This window comes from Hyla sarda, chromosome 2, assembly GCF_029499605.1.
Source record: "Hyla sarda isolate aHylSar1 chromosome 2, aHylSar1.hap1, whole genome shotgun sequence".
NCBI lineage: Eukaryota > Metazoa > Chordata > Amphibia > Anura > Hylidae > Hyla > Hyla sarda.
In genome coordinates, this window is record NC_079190.1 from 499,321,571 (window position 1) to 499,337,951 (window position 16,381).

Genomic DNA, 16,381 nt, shown 5'->3' on the forward strand with positions numbered 1-16,381 from the left:
ATTTCTCCCGAGTACGGAAATACCCCATATGTGGGCGCAAAGTGCTCTGGGGGCGCACAACAAGGCTCACAAGGGAGAGTGCACCATGTACATTTGAGGTGATTTGCACAGGGGTGGCTGATTGTTACAGCAGTTCTGACATAAACGCAAAACAATAAATATCAATATTTGACCACATTTTGGAAACTACACCCCTCATGGAACTTAATAAGGGGTGCAGTGAGCATTTACACCCCACTGGTGTATGACAGATTTTTGGAACAGTGGTCTGTGAAAATGAAAAATACTATTTTTTATTTGCACAGTCCACTGTTTCAAATATCTGTCAAACGCCAGTGGGGTGTAAATGCTCACTGCACCCCTTATTAAATTCCATGAGGGGTATAGTTTCCAAAATAGGGTCACATGTGGGGGGGGGGTCCACTGTTCTGGCACCATAGGGGCTTCCTAAATGGGACATGCCCCCCAAAAACCCTTTCAGAAAAACTCACTCTCCAAAATCCCATTGTCGCTCCTTCCGTTCTGAGCCCTCTACTGCGCCCGCCGAACACTTTACATAGACATATGAGGTGTTTAATTACTTGAGAGAAATTAGGTTACAAATTTTAGGGTGATTTCTCTCCTTTTACCCCTTGTCTACAAGAACATGCGAGTGTAAAAAATGAAGATTTTGAATTTTCTCCTTCACTTTGCTGCTATTCCTGTGAAACACCTAAAGGGTTAAAACACTTACTGAATGTCATTTTGAATACTTTGGGGGGTGAAGTTTTTATAATGGGGTCATTTATGGGGTATTTCTAATATAAAGACCCTTCAAATCCACTTCCAACCTGAACTGGTCCCTGAAAAAGTACGATCTTGAGGAAAAATTGGAAAATTGCTGCAGAACTTTGAAGCCCTCTGATGTCTTCCAAAAGTAAAAACACATCAATTTTTTGATGCAAACATAAACTAGACATATTGTATATGTGAATCAATATGTAATTTCTTTGGAATATCCATTTTCCTTACAAGCAGAGAGTTTCGAAGTTAGAAAAATGCTAAATTTTCTAAGTTTTCATGAAATTTTTTGATTTTTTACCAAGAAAGGATGCAAATATCAGTGAAATTTTACTAATAACATAAAGTAGAATGTCACGAAAAAACAATCTCGGAATCAGAATGATAAGTAAAAGCCGCGAGACCCGTATTGTACGGTGAGTGCAGGCTATGTTTCTTTATGTTGTTATTATGTATACTGATGCCTGACTCTGTCCTAGAACCACCGTTGGGTCAGAGCAGAGACTCCTCCAGCTGTTCCGTACTTCTGTAAAGTGTAAGAAGATACATTGTGCTAGTGCCGCTGTCTGCTATTGTTCTTTGAAGTGTTGCGATATATATATATATATATATATATATATATATATATATATATATGTATCTTAACCCTTTCAGTACTATCAGCTGCTGTATGTTCCCGAGGAAGTTGAGTAGTTCTTCCCAGTCTGACCAAGAAAACAGAAGAGCCCCTCTAAACAATCCCCTGTACATATATGCTGTAAAATCATAAAGGGGGTAATCCAGGAACAGAAGAACAGAGTTTATTTTTTACAAAAACAGTGTCCCTCCTGTCCTCGGGTTGTGTGCAGTGTTACAACTTGGCTTTGTTCACTACAATGGAACTGAGCTGTCATATCACACACAACCCGAGAACAGGTATAGCTCTATTTTTTGGGAAAATAACTCTGTTTTTCTAATCCTTGATCACCCCTTATGTTAGCTACTACCCATATTTACTGAAATAAAAAAAAATAAAAAAACGCAAAACTAATTTGGTCAGATAGGTTTATTATACAAATTAAGTTACAGAAAACTTTACTTAAAGACATATATATATATAATATATACTAAAAAGCAAAAGGAAAAATAAAAACGGCCTGGCAAAAGACATGCTACTTCTTGCACTGTCCCAGTTGATGTCCATCCATTTAACTTTATTGTACCTGTTAAGCTGGTTTCACATTAGATTTATTTATTTACCGTAATTTTAATTTTTAAATCGTCAATTGTGACCTAATAAGTGCACATTTTTTGGGCATGATGTCTCTTATGTGGGATCAAATTATAGAGCATGAGGAGCTGAGCAGATTAATATACAGTTTTTCCAGGAAAGATTCAGTAGAACATTTCATTTATTCATTTAAATCCTTGCTCCATCTGGGTTTAGGAGTCCAGCGGGTGGAGTGAAGTGAGGTACCTGTTAATTGCTTGAGGAAGGACCGCCCACTGGACTCTTAAGCATAGAATGTTCATAGACAAATGAATGAATAATTACTGGTACAACATATCAATTTGCTTTGCTTCTCTTTTATAGCTCTACCTGCAGGTAAGACAGCATGTCCCCCTAAAATCTGTCAAAGGGATTATTTGCATCTTTTTTTTCTATGTACTATGGTATAAATATATATATATATATATTTATATATATATATATATATATTAACATACAGGGATAGGTGCACTACAGTGGTAGATGTAACAGTGACATTAGCTAACCCTCAACAGTGATGTTAAAATTGAGACATTAGCCAGTATATCCTTATATGAAGGACATACCTGAGCCCGCACACCAACGCCAAGTTTTCTCAAGTGGCACGGGACCCAACGCTAACCTACCTGTGCCTGATAAGCAAAACCAGCATTAGGTCTGACTATATATATAAAAATAATAATACTAGTGTGATCCCAGCCATATATCATGAACCATATTTACTGTATCTCAAAGAAACTTTTAACAATATATCTTTTCAATAAATATTACAAAAATAACATTAAACAATATAAATACATGCAAAAACAAACGTTACAGAAAATGAAAGCTCAAATTTTTGAAGGACTCCCAATTGTGAGCCCTGATAGAAGCACTCCAGGATTTTCTTTTGTATTTTTTTGCCTATATAATGACTCACCACCACTATTCCTGCAGTATCATCTGTTTCATCACAGCTAAGCTGTATCCACACATTTCATTACTGCCGCTGGGTCATGTGACACCTGATCAGTCACCATCTTGACTTTTAGATTTTTAAACTGTATTCTTTGCCTTTCAAATCTGTTTCTAATCCTATATTGCCTCGTGGGAGGACAGTGTAATTTTCCTTATCTCTATATCTTATCTCCTAAATAGTCTCCCTTGTAAACAGATTGTGTGTAACAGTTCATGCAGTTTCATCATACAGGAGGTTCTAGTAGCTGAGATAGTGACCCTATTGAGAGCACTGAAGGACATGTAACTTCCGGGGGTGTGGGGTGGGGGCAGATGCGGTACGTGATCTAACTCATGGAAATAATTCTTGCAATTTTCATATATATATATATATATATATATATATATATATATATATATATATATATATGTCAAGGAGGGAAGCACTGCTGATGACCTAAATAAAGACCACAGCCTTTTTGAAATTGGGAGTCTGCATACTTTTTGCTGTGACCTATACCATTTGTATATATACACACACACATATATATATATATATATATATATATATATGTGTGTGTGTAGATAATTACTGAAAATAACTATTGTAATAAATTATTGTATTATTTTGTATTATTATTATTGTTGTAATAAAAAATAATGGAGTGCTTCCTTATAAATGCAGATAGTTCCAAATAAAGAATTGGGAGGGGGATTGAAACATACCTGAAGTTCTGGTCATGTGCACTGCTTGACTGAAATTTGCTATAGCAAGAGTCTAAGAGGCGGACCCTTCATACAAAGTGCCCAGAACTCTGTACGCTTCCCTGGTCCCTACTCTCAGTACTGAGCTCAGATCTAGTGGTCTCTTGATTGAACACCAGAGTTGTGACTTAAAGCTGAGAGGAGGAGCCAACAAAGCACTCAGTGCAGAGAGTCCTGGGCACTTAGCATGAAGGGTCCGCCCTCTGGACACTTGCGATAGCAGTGCCTGAAATAACATATCACATTTCTTAATTCAGTCATATATGGAGCTGTCAGCAGTTTTAAAAGGGTTATCTAGAAATAGAAAAACTAAGCTAGCTTATTTCAAAAATCACTCCCCGTCTGTCTCCAGGTCGGGTGTGGTTCTACAGCTCAGTTCCATTGAAGTAAATAGAGGCAAGTTGGAATACCATATCCAACCTAGAGACAGACGGCGTGCTGTTTTTGAAAGAATTTATCTGTGTTTTTCTATTCCTGGATAACCCCTTTAAGGCTCAAACATCTGACAGATTCCCTTTATGCTTAGTACAGACATAATGAAACAGTCTTACAGAAATGCTTTACACAGTACCTACAAAAAAGGCAAAACAAGAAACAATAACTTACAATACTGAAGCTTTTTACAATCGGGAGAAGCAACAAACAAGTATAATAACAAGTGAGAACAAATCAATGAGTTATAGGAGACCCCTACGGGCTTGAAAATTTGAACTCATATGATGCTTCTTGTCGAAATGCATTTTTCATAGGTTGAACTTTATGCTCTACAGTGCGATCCTAACATACAAACAAGTCAGTGCAGGTAAAAGGAGATAAGAGGGTAAAGAGTAGGTGAGCAGTCTATACAATAGCAATACAAGATTCTACTGCGCAGAAACCTACTGTAAAGAACTTATGAGGTTTGACATTTTTAAAATTTCCTTCATTTTATCGTTTAATAGTTATTTATAAATAACAAAAAAAATTATTTAAAAAAATATATAAAGTCAGTTGTTAAACTAGAAAAATACCAAAAAAAATATAAAAATTAAATAATAAAAAACAACCCGCCACCCTTAGTCCTATCCTATAAAAATTTGTTCGTAAAAGTTTGTAAATGATGAAACCAAAGCTTATCTGCAGAAATTGCACTTATACCGCTCGTAGTCCAGCATTTGTCTAATAAATACAGAATATACATTCAATAGTCAAATAAGAATCCCATTGTACAATCCAATTCTACACAAAATCCTTTGTTCCACAGATAATTGGAATTCCTGCTGTAGGAACATGATGGTCCGAATCCATCCAACAATACGGTATTCCTTCAGCTGCGTGGAATATTTCTCAAATAATAAAAATGTCCAAAAAATAAAAATAAATATATAAAATCATTGAAAGTGGAAAGTTTGGGGTGCTCAATGTTTTTGTTTAAAATTAAAAAAATAATAAAATAAAACAAAGCAAAATCAAAATTTTTGCTTTTTTTATGGTCGTGTACAATAGGTCTTTTTTTTCCCATCCTCATGCGCATAGAAGTGATAACACAACAGTATATTTAACGGCATTCAGACATATCATCATACTGTGAAGGGGAAGAATGCATGAACGCCAATATCCATCCAAGCTCCAGTTACGATAGCGAAGGGAGAGATTTCCGGTGTCAGTAATAATAATAAAACACAGAATCCGCAGCACTGTACACTCAAATTGGTCCCTGTCCCCACTGGGGCTCACAATCCAAATCTATCAGTATGTCTCTGAAGTGTGGGAGAGAACATACAAACTCTTTGCAGATGTTGTCTTTGGTGGGATTTGATCCTAGGACCCCAGTGCTGCAAGGCAACAGTACTAGCCATCGTGCTGCCCAGTAAGTCTTGAACTTCAAAGGGTCAATAAAAGAAATTAGATGTTTACGGGAACCTGTTGGAAGAACTACAAAATTAAGGAGTCCATTTTATATCCAATTGACCTGGAGGAAAATTTCTGTCACTCAGTCAAGGACCATCGGCTTCTGCTCCCATAAATGGGTTACTCTCCTCTCTGGAAAAAAAAAAAAGATCAAAAATTTTATTCAAGATAAAAAAAAAATGTTTAAAAAATATTCCAAAATTGCTTGATTTGGAAACACAATTTTCATTTTTTTAAGTTAAACCCTTTGTTCAGGACCTTATGAATTACCAAAACTAAGACTAACTACAAAAGAGCATCTGCCGGTCTGGAGGACCAGCTCAGTGTAGTGCTCTATGTATCCTGTGGTGGAGCTGCAGGGAAATAGGAAACCTATAGAAAGGACCAAAAGGACAAGCCATCAGTTTGTTGTCTTCTAATAAAACCAGATTGTTCAAAGAAGATGACTCTAATAATGATATTCCTCTAAAGTGGTTGTCTGCAGATATTTTATACTAATATGTATGTATATGAATCTATAGCTGGAGTTGAAATAGGTAGGCAATACTTACCTACCCTAATCCGATGCAGTTGCCATTTGGACGACTCCCAGTCCCTGCTCTTCACAGCTACTTCATGGTTCTAGTGATGCATCAACCCTCTGCCAGAAACTACCCCACTCAGCCAATTACTGGTCCCAATGGAGACCCGCCTCAGTCAGTGATATCCTGAGTGGGTAATTCCTGCTGCATTGAGAGCCCTCTGATGAGGGGCTGTGGAGGATCGGTTCAGGTGAGTATCACTTCTTTTTATTCTTACACCAACCCAACCATTCATTAAAATTGTTTTATCTCCAGATAACCCATTAAATCAGCTGAGGTCTTCAGTGGCTAAATCAGTGAGGACAGGGATATTTAAAGGGTCACTCTCATTAAAACTAATTTTTGCTATTGTACTCCTTATGGTAAATGAAAAATATTTCTAATATACTTTGCTTTGCCTGGAGTGCTGAGGGGGGGGGGGGGGGGGTGTCCAGCCTCATCCAATCATAGCTCCTTTCACACATAACTGCCATATGCTGTTGGTTGGACACCCCCCTCCCCCTCAGCACTCCAGGCAGCACTTCCTGTGTTTGGACTTTGGTCCAATGTCTGTGTATGAGATGGGGGGAAATGTGCTCTTGAGCTTTTTTAAGCACAAATAAAACAGAGAAAACTTCATTTTTTTTAAACAAAGTATATTAGAAATATTTTTCATTTACCATAAGGAGTGCAATAGCAAAAATTTGTTTTAATGAGAGTGACCCTTTAAGTATTACATTCAGCAGATGTGTTTAGTTCCAAAAAGGCATCGAGTCTTAACACAAGTAAAAAAAAAATAAAGAAGCATTTCCATAGACTGGGCATAACTGTAGGGGTACATTGGTTGCAACCACTTTGACCTAGGAGTCTGATGTCCAGAGTTCCTCTGACTCAAAAAAGAAAATGTAAACTTCTGTTGCATATTTTGCATTGGTATCCAGGAGCTTAAAGGGGCATTCCAGGATTTCTCTTTAATTTGACTATGCTACAGGGGCTGTAAAGTTAGTGTAGTTTATAATATAGTGTCTGTACCTATGGGTGATGGTGGTCTCACAATTCTTATGTGATCTTTGCCCTAATGTTTATTTTTATCAGCATACAAAAAGAGTGTTGTTTCCCAGGTTGCAGTGTGGCTCGAGACATTACATCACCAGTCAGGGGATCAGAGGGAGCCTGTCTGTGCTTCAATGGTAGAAGTGACTGCTGGGTGGTGGTGGTGGGGACATTCTCCACAGGGCTGTAGGGAATTGTAGTTGCAAGCACAGCATGCATGGAAGGGAGCCTAGCTGTGCTGCAATGGGTGGGGTGGCTGATGTGTGGGAGGAAGATAAGTCCTCTCCAACCTAGAAACAAGGGATTCTGGGGATTGTATTTGGAGGGAGGACACAGGAACAGGAATTAGCCAATTTACACAAACAAGCAAGCAGTGTGATGGGGACACAGAACACGGCCATTTACCACCAAAATAATCACAGATCTTTGGTAAGCATGTCCATTACTGACAGGTAATCAGTAAAGTCGCCTCATGTTGGATATCCCCTTATATGTCTCTCCTTTCATCATAGGGAATATATTCTTTCTATAGAGTGGAGATTCAATTCTCTTTTTGATCAAAAAGATGGGAGAGTAGATCTCCCGAATGTAATGAGAAATAGATCTTACTGGACTCCACCTAAGAAAATGTACCATATTGGTCTCAGCCATGATAGAATCTAGGTAAATTGGATTTTTATGGGTAAGATATTACAGTAGACTCGCTCCAATTACAATTTTAAATTATGGGACACGAAAAACCCTTAAAGGAGATGCAGCGGAAAAAAATGATTCCCTATCCGCAGGAATAAGTGTCTGACCGCAGGGGACCAACCACTGGGACCCCCCACGATCTTCTATACTGGGTCTATATTGGCCCTGGCTCTGTTCCTCTAATGAGCATGTCGTACCCAGCATGGAAGCTGGTCAAAACCCTCCCCCTCCATTCATCTCTATAGGAGAGGCAGAGACGCAGTGTTCGTGTATCTCCGCCTCTCCCCTAGAGATGAATAAGGGGACGTGTTTCGATCAGCTTCCATGCTGGGTGTGACTCGTCATTACAAGAGCAGAGCCAGAGACGAGTCAGGGCGTCTTATGGGGATAAGATTTTTCTGGCACATATCACCTTAAATATACAAAAAAAACTCCAGAGCTACAATTGTACTAAGCAGAATATTATCTGTTCATAAGGCCCAAGACAATGATAGTGTCTCTTAAACCAGAGTTTTCTACATTCTACAAATTTGTATCCAAACTATTCCTAGGTTTCTGATTTCTGCTGCGCTTAGATTTTGGTTCTAAACCTAGAGTTCATACCCTGATGTGCATGTTAAGCAAACACAACATTCAACCACAAGCCAAAGTATATTTTGAGCATGGTATATCTCGACATACATGATATACTGAATGCTTTACCATGTGGATGAGCAGATATAAGAATACTAAGTGAATACATACGGCTGCTGAGTAACACCATTGTTTGGGGGCAGTGTGGTGAGGGTGTTGGTTTCGTTCCGTGGCGTTCCTGCCAAAAGCAACAAAACACAAATTAGATATTATCTTTATTAAATTAACATGTAATTAAGTTGTTTATTCTACAATCTCTTTCACTTTCCCGGAACAAATAGAACAATAGCCAGAATGTGATCAGGTTAGGTTGTTTTATACAGGTTAGGGAAGTCCTCTATGCCAGCCACTATGACCGCAGAGTCATTGTATCTCCTTATGGCCAGCCACAATACCATGAAGTGTTTGCCACTGTCATAAAATACAGTTGTGGTGGCCCAGTACGGGAGGTGTTACCCCGTGCTCCTGCTGTCCTGTCAGGCAGCCTCCTTCAGTGTCCCCAAGGCCCCATGCATGTGTTTCCCTTACGCAAAGCGAAAATAACCACGAATATGTCGAATATGACAATTTCGCAAGTATAGGACGAATATTTGTCCCTATAATCGCGAAATTTCGTGGATAACTATCTACCTATCTATCTATATCTATCTATCTATCCATCTCATTTTTCATTTTGAATATTATCATGTCATATTCGCGAATATCGTCACTATCTATCTACCTAATTTTAGTGACAATATTCGCAAATATTCTCCAGTCTAATACAGTAAATAGTATAGGAAGCAGGGAGGGATGAGATCACTGTGATGTGTTCTGTGGGGAGAAAAAAATGAATATTCGTAATTACGAATATATAGCGCTATATTCGCCATATTCACAAATATTCAAATAATTTGCGCTCAACACTAGATATCATCCCCTGGCAACCAACAGCTGGGGTATATACTAGGGAGACTGTAGGTGTAACTTTAATGGAATGTTTTAACCAATTTTTTTTTATGTAATTAATTTTTTTACTGATTACATGTCCCTTTTTTTTAAACTGTTTCTATTTTCTGATTACATTTTTTTTTATTACATTTTTTATACATTTTTATGGGGCAGCCCTCTTTTTGCCTGAACTGTTTTTAACAGTATTTTGAGATATGCTTTATGGCAAGCCCCATAAATATAGGCAACAACAGACAGGAGCAGTCACCTTGATATGAATGGGAAAGGTGTCTGGGCATGCTCTGTGTCTTTTACAGAGGTCATTCTACAGGGAGGGGGGAGGCTGATCTGTGAGCTATCGTGTGGACCTCTGTTGTCTATACGCTAGTGTCACATTACACTGTAATCATATCAGTGATGATATGGTGGAGAATGCTGGGAAGTCTCGTTGTTGCTCATTGTTGGCCACACATCCCCCTGTTTGAACAGGGCAACATGTGGTTGATAAAGAGGATTTTATTGGTTTCACAAAGGATCCAATCAGCTAACAGATGGGTGTTTGCCAAGAAACGCTCATTCCCTAATAATTGACCCATGTAAAAGGGCCTTAAGCTGCAGCCGCCAACCTTTTTAACTACTATTACCATGAATGAGGACCATTAAGCGCCATGTTAATACTGAAACTAATAAGCTTGGAGTGCCAATGAGTAGCACCTTAAGGGGGTACTCCAAAGGAAAAGGGATAAGATGTCTGATTGCGGGTCCCTCCACTGGGATCCCTGTGATCTCCACACAGTAGGTTCCGGTGGCAGTGGTCGTGACATCACGCCACGCTCCCTCCTTTGGATAGGGGATAAGATGTCTAGCAGCGGAGTACATTATTTTTTTTTTCATATCAACTGGCTTCAGAAAGTTAAACAGATTTGTAAATTACTTCTATAAAAAAATCTTAATGTTACCGATACATATCAGCTGCAGAAGTTGAGTTGTTCTTTTCTGTCTGACCACAGTGCTCTCTGCTGACACCTCTGTCTGTCTCAGGAACTGTCCAGAGCAGGAGAGATTTACTATGGGGATTTGCTGCTACTCTGGACAGTTCCTGAGACAGACAGAAGTGTCAGCAGAGAGCACTGTGGTCAGACAGAAAAGAACAACTCAACTTCAGCATCTGATAAGTACTGGAAAGATTACATTTTTTAATATAAATAATTTACAAATCTGTTTAACTTTCTGGAGCCAGTTGATATGAATTTATTTATATTTTTATGGAATACCCCTTTAAGTTCAAACTAACTATGTGTGGACTGTGTTGTCTTTGCTATGACATTCCTTTTCCGGAGTGAACACTCCTAGACCTTCCTTGGCTCCTGTTCAGACAATGTTTCAACCTACATCCTGGTTCAGTCTTGATTCAATACCCTCCAAAATGTAAAAAGCAAAAGGCTATGGGTCAAAGGTCTATGAGTCTCATTTTTAAGAGAAAAAAAGGAGGTTATACAATGTAGCTCTCTGATGCCAAATTTTGGAGGTAGTTTATTCTGCAAGTCAGTGTTTGACTCTATGAAGAAGCCTTAGGATATGACTGGGGATACATTTTGGAGGTAGTGTATTCTGCAAGTCAGTGTTTGACTCTATGAAGAAGCCTTAGGATATGACTGGGGATACATTTTGGAGGTAGTGTATTCTACAAGTCAGTGTTTGACTCTATGAAGAAGCCTTAGGATATGACTGGGGATTCATTTTGGAGGTAGTGTATTTTGCAAGTCAGTGTTTGACTCTATGAAGAAGCCTTAGGATATGACTGGGGATTTAATAAGCCAGGCCAGATACTCCATCCTTTGGTCAGGTAAGACACATAAGAAATACCCCATGTACCCTTTAAGAACTCTAAACAGGACTGCAGGAAGAGTCTCATAATGTAATCACTTATTTAGAATCAGAATGTCTGGAATTCCCCAAACTTCCCTCCCATGAGAAATATCTGCAGCTCGCGTAGGGTGTGAATTATAGGTATGACACAGTTTTAGGGTTTTGCACCAGAACAGGTCTAAACCTAAGCAGGAGCTTCATTATGTTTCTTATATTAGATATTTTAGCCTTTCCCTCCTTACTCTGCATTTTCATGTTGTGATGCCGACTCGCGTTCCCCTTAACGTAACATTTCTATAAACTAAACAAAATATAAGTGAAGCTAGTTACAGGTCTAAACATTAAGGGAAGTTGTATAAGAATAGAAAAAAATATATATATATGTATATATATATATATATATATATATATATATATATATATATATATATTAGTCTTAGTTATACACCTCACCACTTAGCTCTATCTGTATACTGCTGCTATCTGTATGGGGGAAATATCTCCCCTCCAGCTCTATCTGTATACTACTGATGTTATCTATATGGGATCAGGATATATAGTAGTTATATACCTCTCCTCCAGCTCTATCTGTATACTGCTGTTATCTATATGGGATCAGGATATATAGTAGTTATATACCTCTCCTCCAGCTCTATCTCTATACTATTGATGTTATCTTTATGGGATCAGGAGGATATATAGTAGTTATATACCTCTCCTCCAGCTCTATCTGTATACTGCTGCTGCTATCTCTATGGGATCAGGATATATAGTAGTTATATACCTCCCCTCCAGCTCTATCTCTATACTACTGCTGTTATCTTTATAGGATCAGGAGGATATATAGTAGTTATATACCTCTCCTCCAGCTCTATCTGTATACTGCTTTCGCTATCTCTATGGGATCAGGATATATAGTAGTTATATACCTCCCCTCCAGCTCTATCTCTATACTACTGCTGTTATCTTTATGGGATCAGGAGGATATATAGTAGTTATATACCTCTCCTCCAGCTCTATCTGTATACTGCTGCTGCTATCTCTATGGGATCAGGATATATAGTAGTTATATACCTCCCCTCCAGCTCTATCTCTATACTACTGCTGTTATCTTTATGGAATCAGGATATATAGTAGTTATATACCTCTCCTCCAGCTCTATCTGTATACTGCAGATGCAATCTCTATGGGATCAGGATATATAGTAGTTATATACCTCTTCTCCAGCTCTATCTGTATACTACTGATGTTATCTATATGGGATCAGGATATATAGTAGTTATATACCTCTCCTCCAGCTCTATCTGTATACTGCAGATGCAATCTCTATGGGATCAGGATATATAGTAGATATACACCCCTCCTGAGGCTTTGCTGTGTGGCAAAAATGATGCTATTTGACTGCAATTGTGCGAATCACAGTAAAATATATATTTATATCAATTTTTCCTGCCATTTTGTAAAATCGCACCAGAAACAACCACAATGCAGTAAAATAAAATAAAAATTAAATAAAATAAATAAATAAAAATGTTATATGTGAAGACAGTCTAATGGCTTAAAATCTTAATAAACACCCCAATTTTGATTAAAGGTCAAACCACTTCCATCTCATGGCAATATTTATCTAAAAACACATTTTAAATAAGAAAACTAAATTGCACATAATGTGAACTGCCCCCAACCCACTTATGAGTCTAATCAGTTCACCTGGGTGACCTACAGCCCCAGCAGACTTATTAGATGACCAGGTGCAGTGATTAGACTCCACCCCTTTTCTATGCAAATTTTGTACAAAATTCTGTAATCTGGTAAATTAAACTCTTATTCTGAAAAAAAAATAATAATAATTAAAAGCTCTCACAGCTTCATTCTCTGTTTCAGAGAGGTGCCTTAAAGGGATATTCCGCCCCTATACATCTTATCCCCTATCCAAAGTATAAGGGATAAGATGTCTGAACACAGGGGGTCTGACTGCTGGGACTCCTCACGATCCGTGGTCCGTGTCCATGATGTCACACCCCCTCCATTCATGTCTATGGGAGAGGGCGTGATGGCTGTGGTGATCATGATGCCTAATTTATCCTGCGGGGTGCTGCAGTACTTACTACACTGAAGCAGTACTTAAAGGGGTACTTCGGTGGAAAACTTTTTTTTTTTTTTCTTTTTTAATCAACTGGTGCCAGAAAGTTAAACAGATTTGTTAATTACTTCTATTAAAAAATCTTAATCCTTCCCGTACTTATTATCTGCTGAATACTACAGAGGAAATTATTTTCTTTTTGGAACACAGAGCTCTCTGCTGACATCATGACCAAAGTGCTCTCTGCTGACATCTCTGTGTCCATTTTAAGAACTGTCTGGAGTAGGAGAAAATCCCGGTAAAAACACATGCTGCTCTGGACAGTTCCTAAAATGGACAGAGATGCCAGCAGAGAGCTCTGTGTTCCAAAAAGAAAAGAATCTCCTATGTAGTATTCAGTATAGCAGCTAATAAGTAGTGTAAGGATTAAGATTTTTTTAATAGAAGTAATTTACAAATCTGTTTAACTTTCTGGCATAAGTAGATTTAAAAAAATTAAATAAAAAAAAAGTTTCCCACCGGAGTACCCCTTTAAGGGTAGAGTCAATAAAACAAATTGACGGAACGTCATGTCCCAGTGGGCACAATGTTTAAGGCGCATTTACTTACTTGATGTACACATCTTTCCTTTCCTTTTACAGCCAAAATATACACCTCCTCCGATCATGGTGACAAGGGTCACAGCTGCTAAAATGTACATCCAACTATCGTCCTCCTTCTTTCTAGTAATTGTAGACTTTACACCTGTAATCCAAAGTTATTTAAAGTTATTTTCTTAATGGCGGATTTTCATATCACATTTTCCGGCTACATCGCCAGTAAGGCCCAGTTCACACATAAAAACTCCGCCCAAAATTTCCACAAGGAAACTCTAGGCGGATTCAGCTTGCAGCAGCTTCCATTGGTCTCAATAGGGTTATGCTGCTTAGTTCAGACGTTGGACGTTCCGTAGAGAACCTTCCAAGGAGGAATAGGATATCACCAGAGGATTTAACATGTAATGTGCCAATAAAGATCCCACAATAGTCCCATGTACCGGGTCCAACTTCATAAACCCAACTTGTGCACCTCTGACAGCCTCACCGGGTGCGCTTCTTTTCCTATGGCTTCCTGGAAGGCCATGGGCTGCTGGCAGATCCTATCGGTACTGAGCATTATGTAGAAGAAAGATGATACCCAGCACTCACCAGAGATGTACAGTGAAGATTTATTAGGCCATAGTGTGGTAAAAGCACGCGTTTCGGCGTGGGAGCCTTCCTCAGCTGCCTGCCTATAGTAAGTGTATGGTGCTGTGCGCAAAGTGACGCTGTGCGGCGTTGTACATTTATGGTGCATGTTCTTAAGGGGTTAAAGGGGTACTCCACTGGAAAAAAAAAACATTTATTAACTAGTGCCAGAAAGTTAAACAGTTAAAAATCTTAACCCTTCCAGTGCTTATAATCTTCTGTATGCTCCACAGGAAGTTCTTTTCTTTTTGAATGTCCTTTCTGTCTGACCACAGTGCTCTCTGCTGACACCTCTGTCCATTTTAGGAACTGTCCAGAGAAGGAGTTTGCTCCCGATAGCAAACTTATCCTGCTGTAGACCATTCCTAATATGGACAGAGGTGTCAGCAGAGAGCACTGTGGTCAGACAGAAAGGAAATTCAAAAAGAAAAGAACTTCCTGTGTAGCATATAACAGCTTATAAGTACTGGAAGGTTTAAGATTTTTAAATAGAAGTAATATGCAAACCTGTTTGACTTTCTGGCACCAGTTGATAAAAAAAAAAAAGGTTTCCCGGGGAGAACCCCTTTAATCCTGTTAATGCACACGGATGTGATAGATAGGTCGCCTTTGAGAAAGAAAGGAAAGCTGCTGTGTAGGACTGTCTCCCATTTTGGGGACTATTGGATGCATATTCGGGATGTGTATGTATATTGAAATGGTTTATATCTGATGAGACAATCACTTGGAGTCTCATCAAAATGTTTTTTGACCCTCTACTGTGTCCACTTAGGACAATTTTTTTTATCTTTAGAGTGGCCAATCAGCTGTAATCTGTAGGGGGACCTGACAGTAATGGTGGAAGTTCAACCACTAAAATTTTCACCAATCATAAGGACAGTTGTAGGTTGTCCCCAAACAATGGAGTGGCAGAACACATGCCCAGCCACACCCTTTTTACAGGACTTCTGAACACAGCCAAGCACTGTACTCAGCTATCTTCAGAAGTCCCATTTTAAATAAAAAGATCGAAGGCCAAGCATGGAAACTCATGGTCAGTGGTGGTCCCAGACATCACATTAATGCCCATGGATCCTCTAGGGATGGGTTTTCAGTCCAAAGAACTAATTTATCTGGAGATTAAGGGACAATAGTTCTTACTCAACTTTCATTTCTTCAAAGAGAAAAGTGCATTGTAATGGGTGCATCTGCCTCTGGTTCTGGCACCATTCAATGCTGTAATGACGCCCGGGCCAATCGGGGGCATGGACCACTCACCAATGACATCAGGGCCTTGGCATCCATGCCCTCCTCACATTGGCTTTTTATACCCCAGGCAGTCTGTGACACCTTGCCTGTGTTTGTGGTCTTTTTCCTGCACCAGCGTTTGTATTGTATCTTATACTGACCTTATCTGTTTTACCTGTGATCTGACTAAACCTTTGCCTAACGTTCTGTACTTTTCCCGCTCTCTTGTTTTCTGACTCTTGACCCTTTGTTTGCTGTATTGGTACCTTTTTGCCTGACTTTGATTGATTGACTATTCTTGATGCCCCAGATCTTTGTCTAGTACAGGGACCGTCACCCAGTTGGAGGTCCCCGATCATCCATGTAGGTAGGGACAGTTGTTTGTGGCTAGCCCCAGGGCCGTACTGCTCCCTACCCTGGGCATGACAGGCACGGTGACAAATAGTCATGTTTTATCTTTTTTGCTAACAAGACAGATCTTAAGGGT

The 16,381-nt window shown here is 38.9% G+C and overlaps 1 protein-coding gene across 2 annotated transcripts in view; it reads right to left on the reverse strand.

The window, feature by feature from the left end:
- Positions 1 to 3,532: 3,532 nt before the first annotated feature.
- Positions 3,533 to 16,381, reverse strand: part of LOC130358110 (T-lymphocyte activation antigen CD80-like) — a 178,370-nt gene continuing 165,521 nt past the window's right edge. For both annotated transcript variants that reach the window (XM_056560937.1, XM_056560938.1), the window contains 3 exons: positions 14,051 to 14,185; positions 8,671 to 8,737; positions 3,533 to 5,752 (listed from right to left, as the gene is read on the reverse strand). In XM_056560937.1, the coding sequence (XP_056416912.1) occupies positions 5,707 to 5,752; positions 8,671 to 8,737; positions 14,051 to 14,185 (248 nt within the window). In that variant the 3' untranslated portion in view covers positions 3,533 to 5,706. The remainder of the gene's footprint in view (positions 5,753 to 8,670; positions 8,738 to 14,050; positions 14,186 to 16,381) is intronic.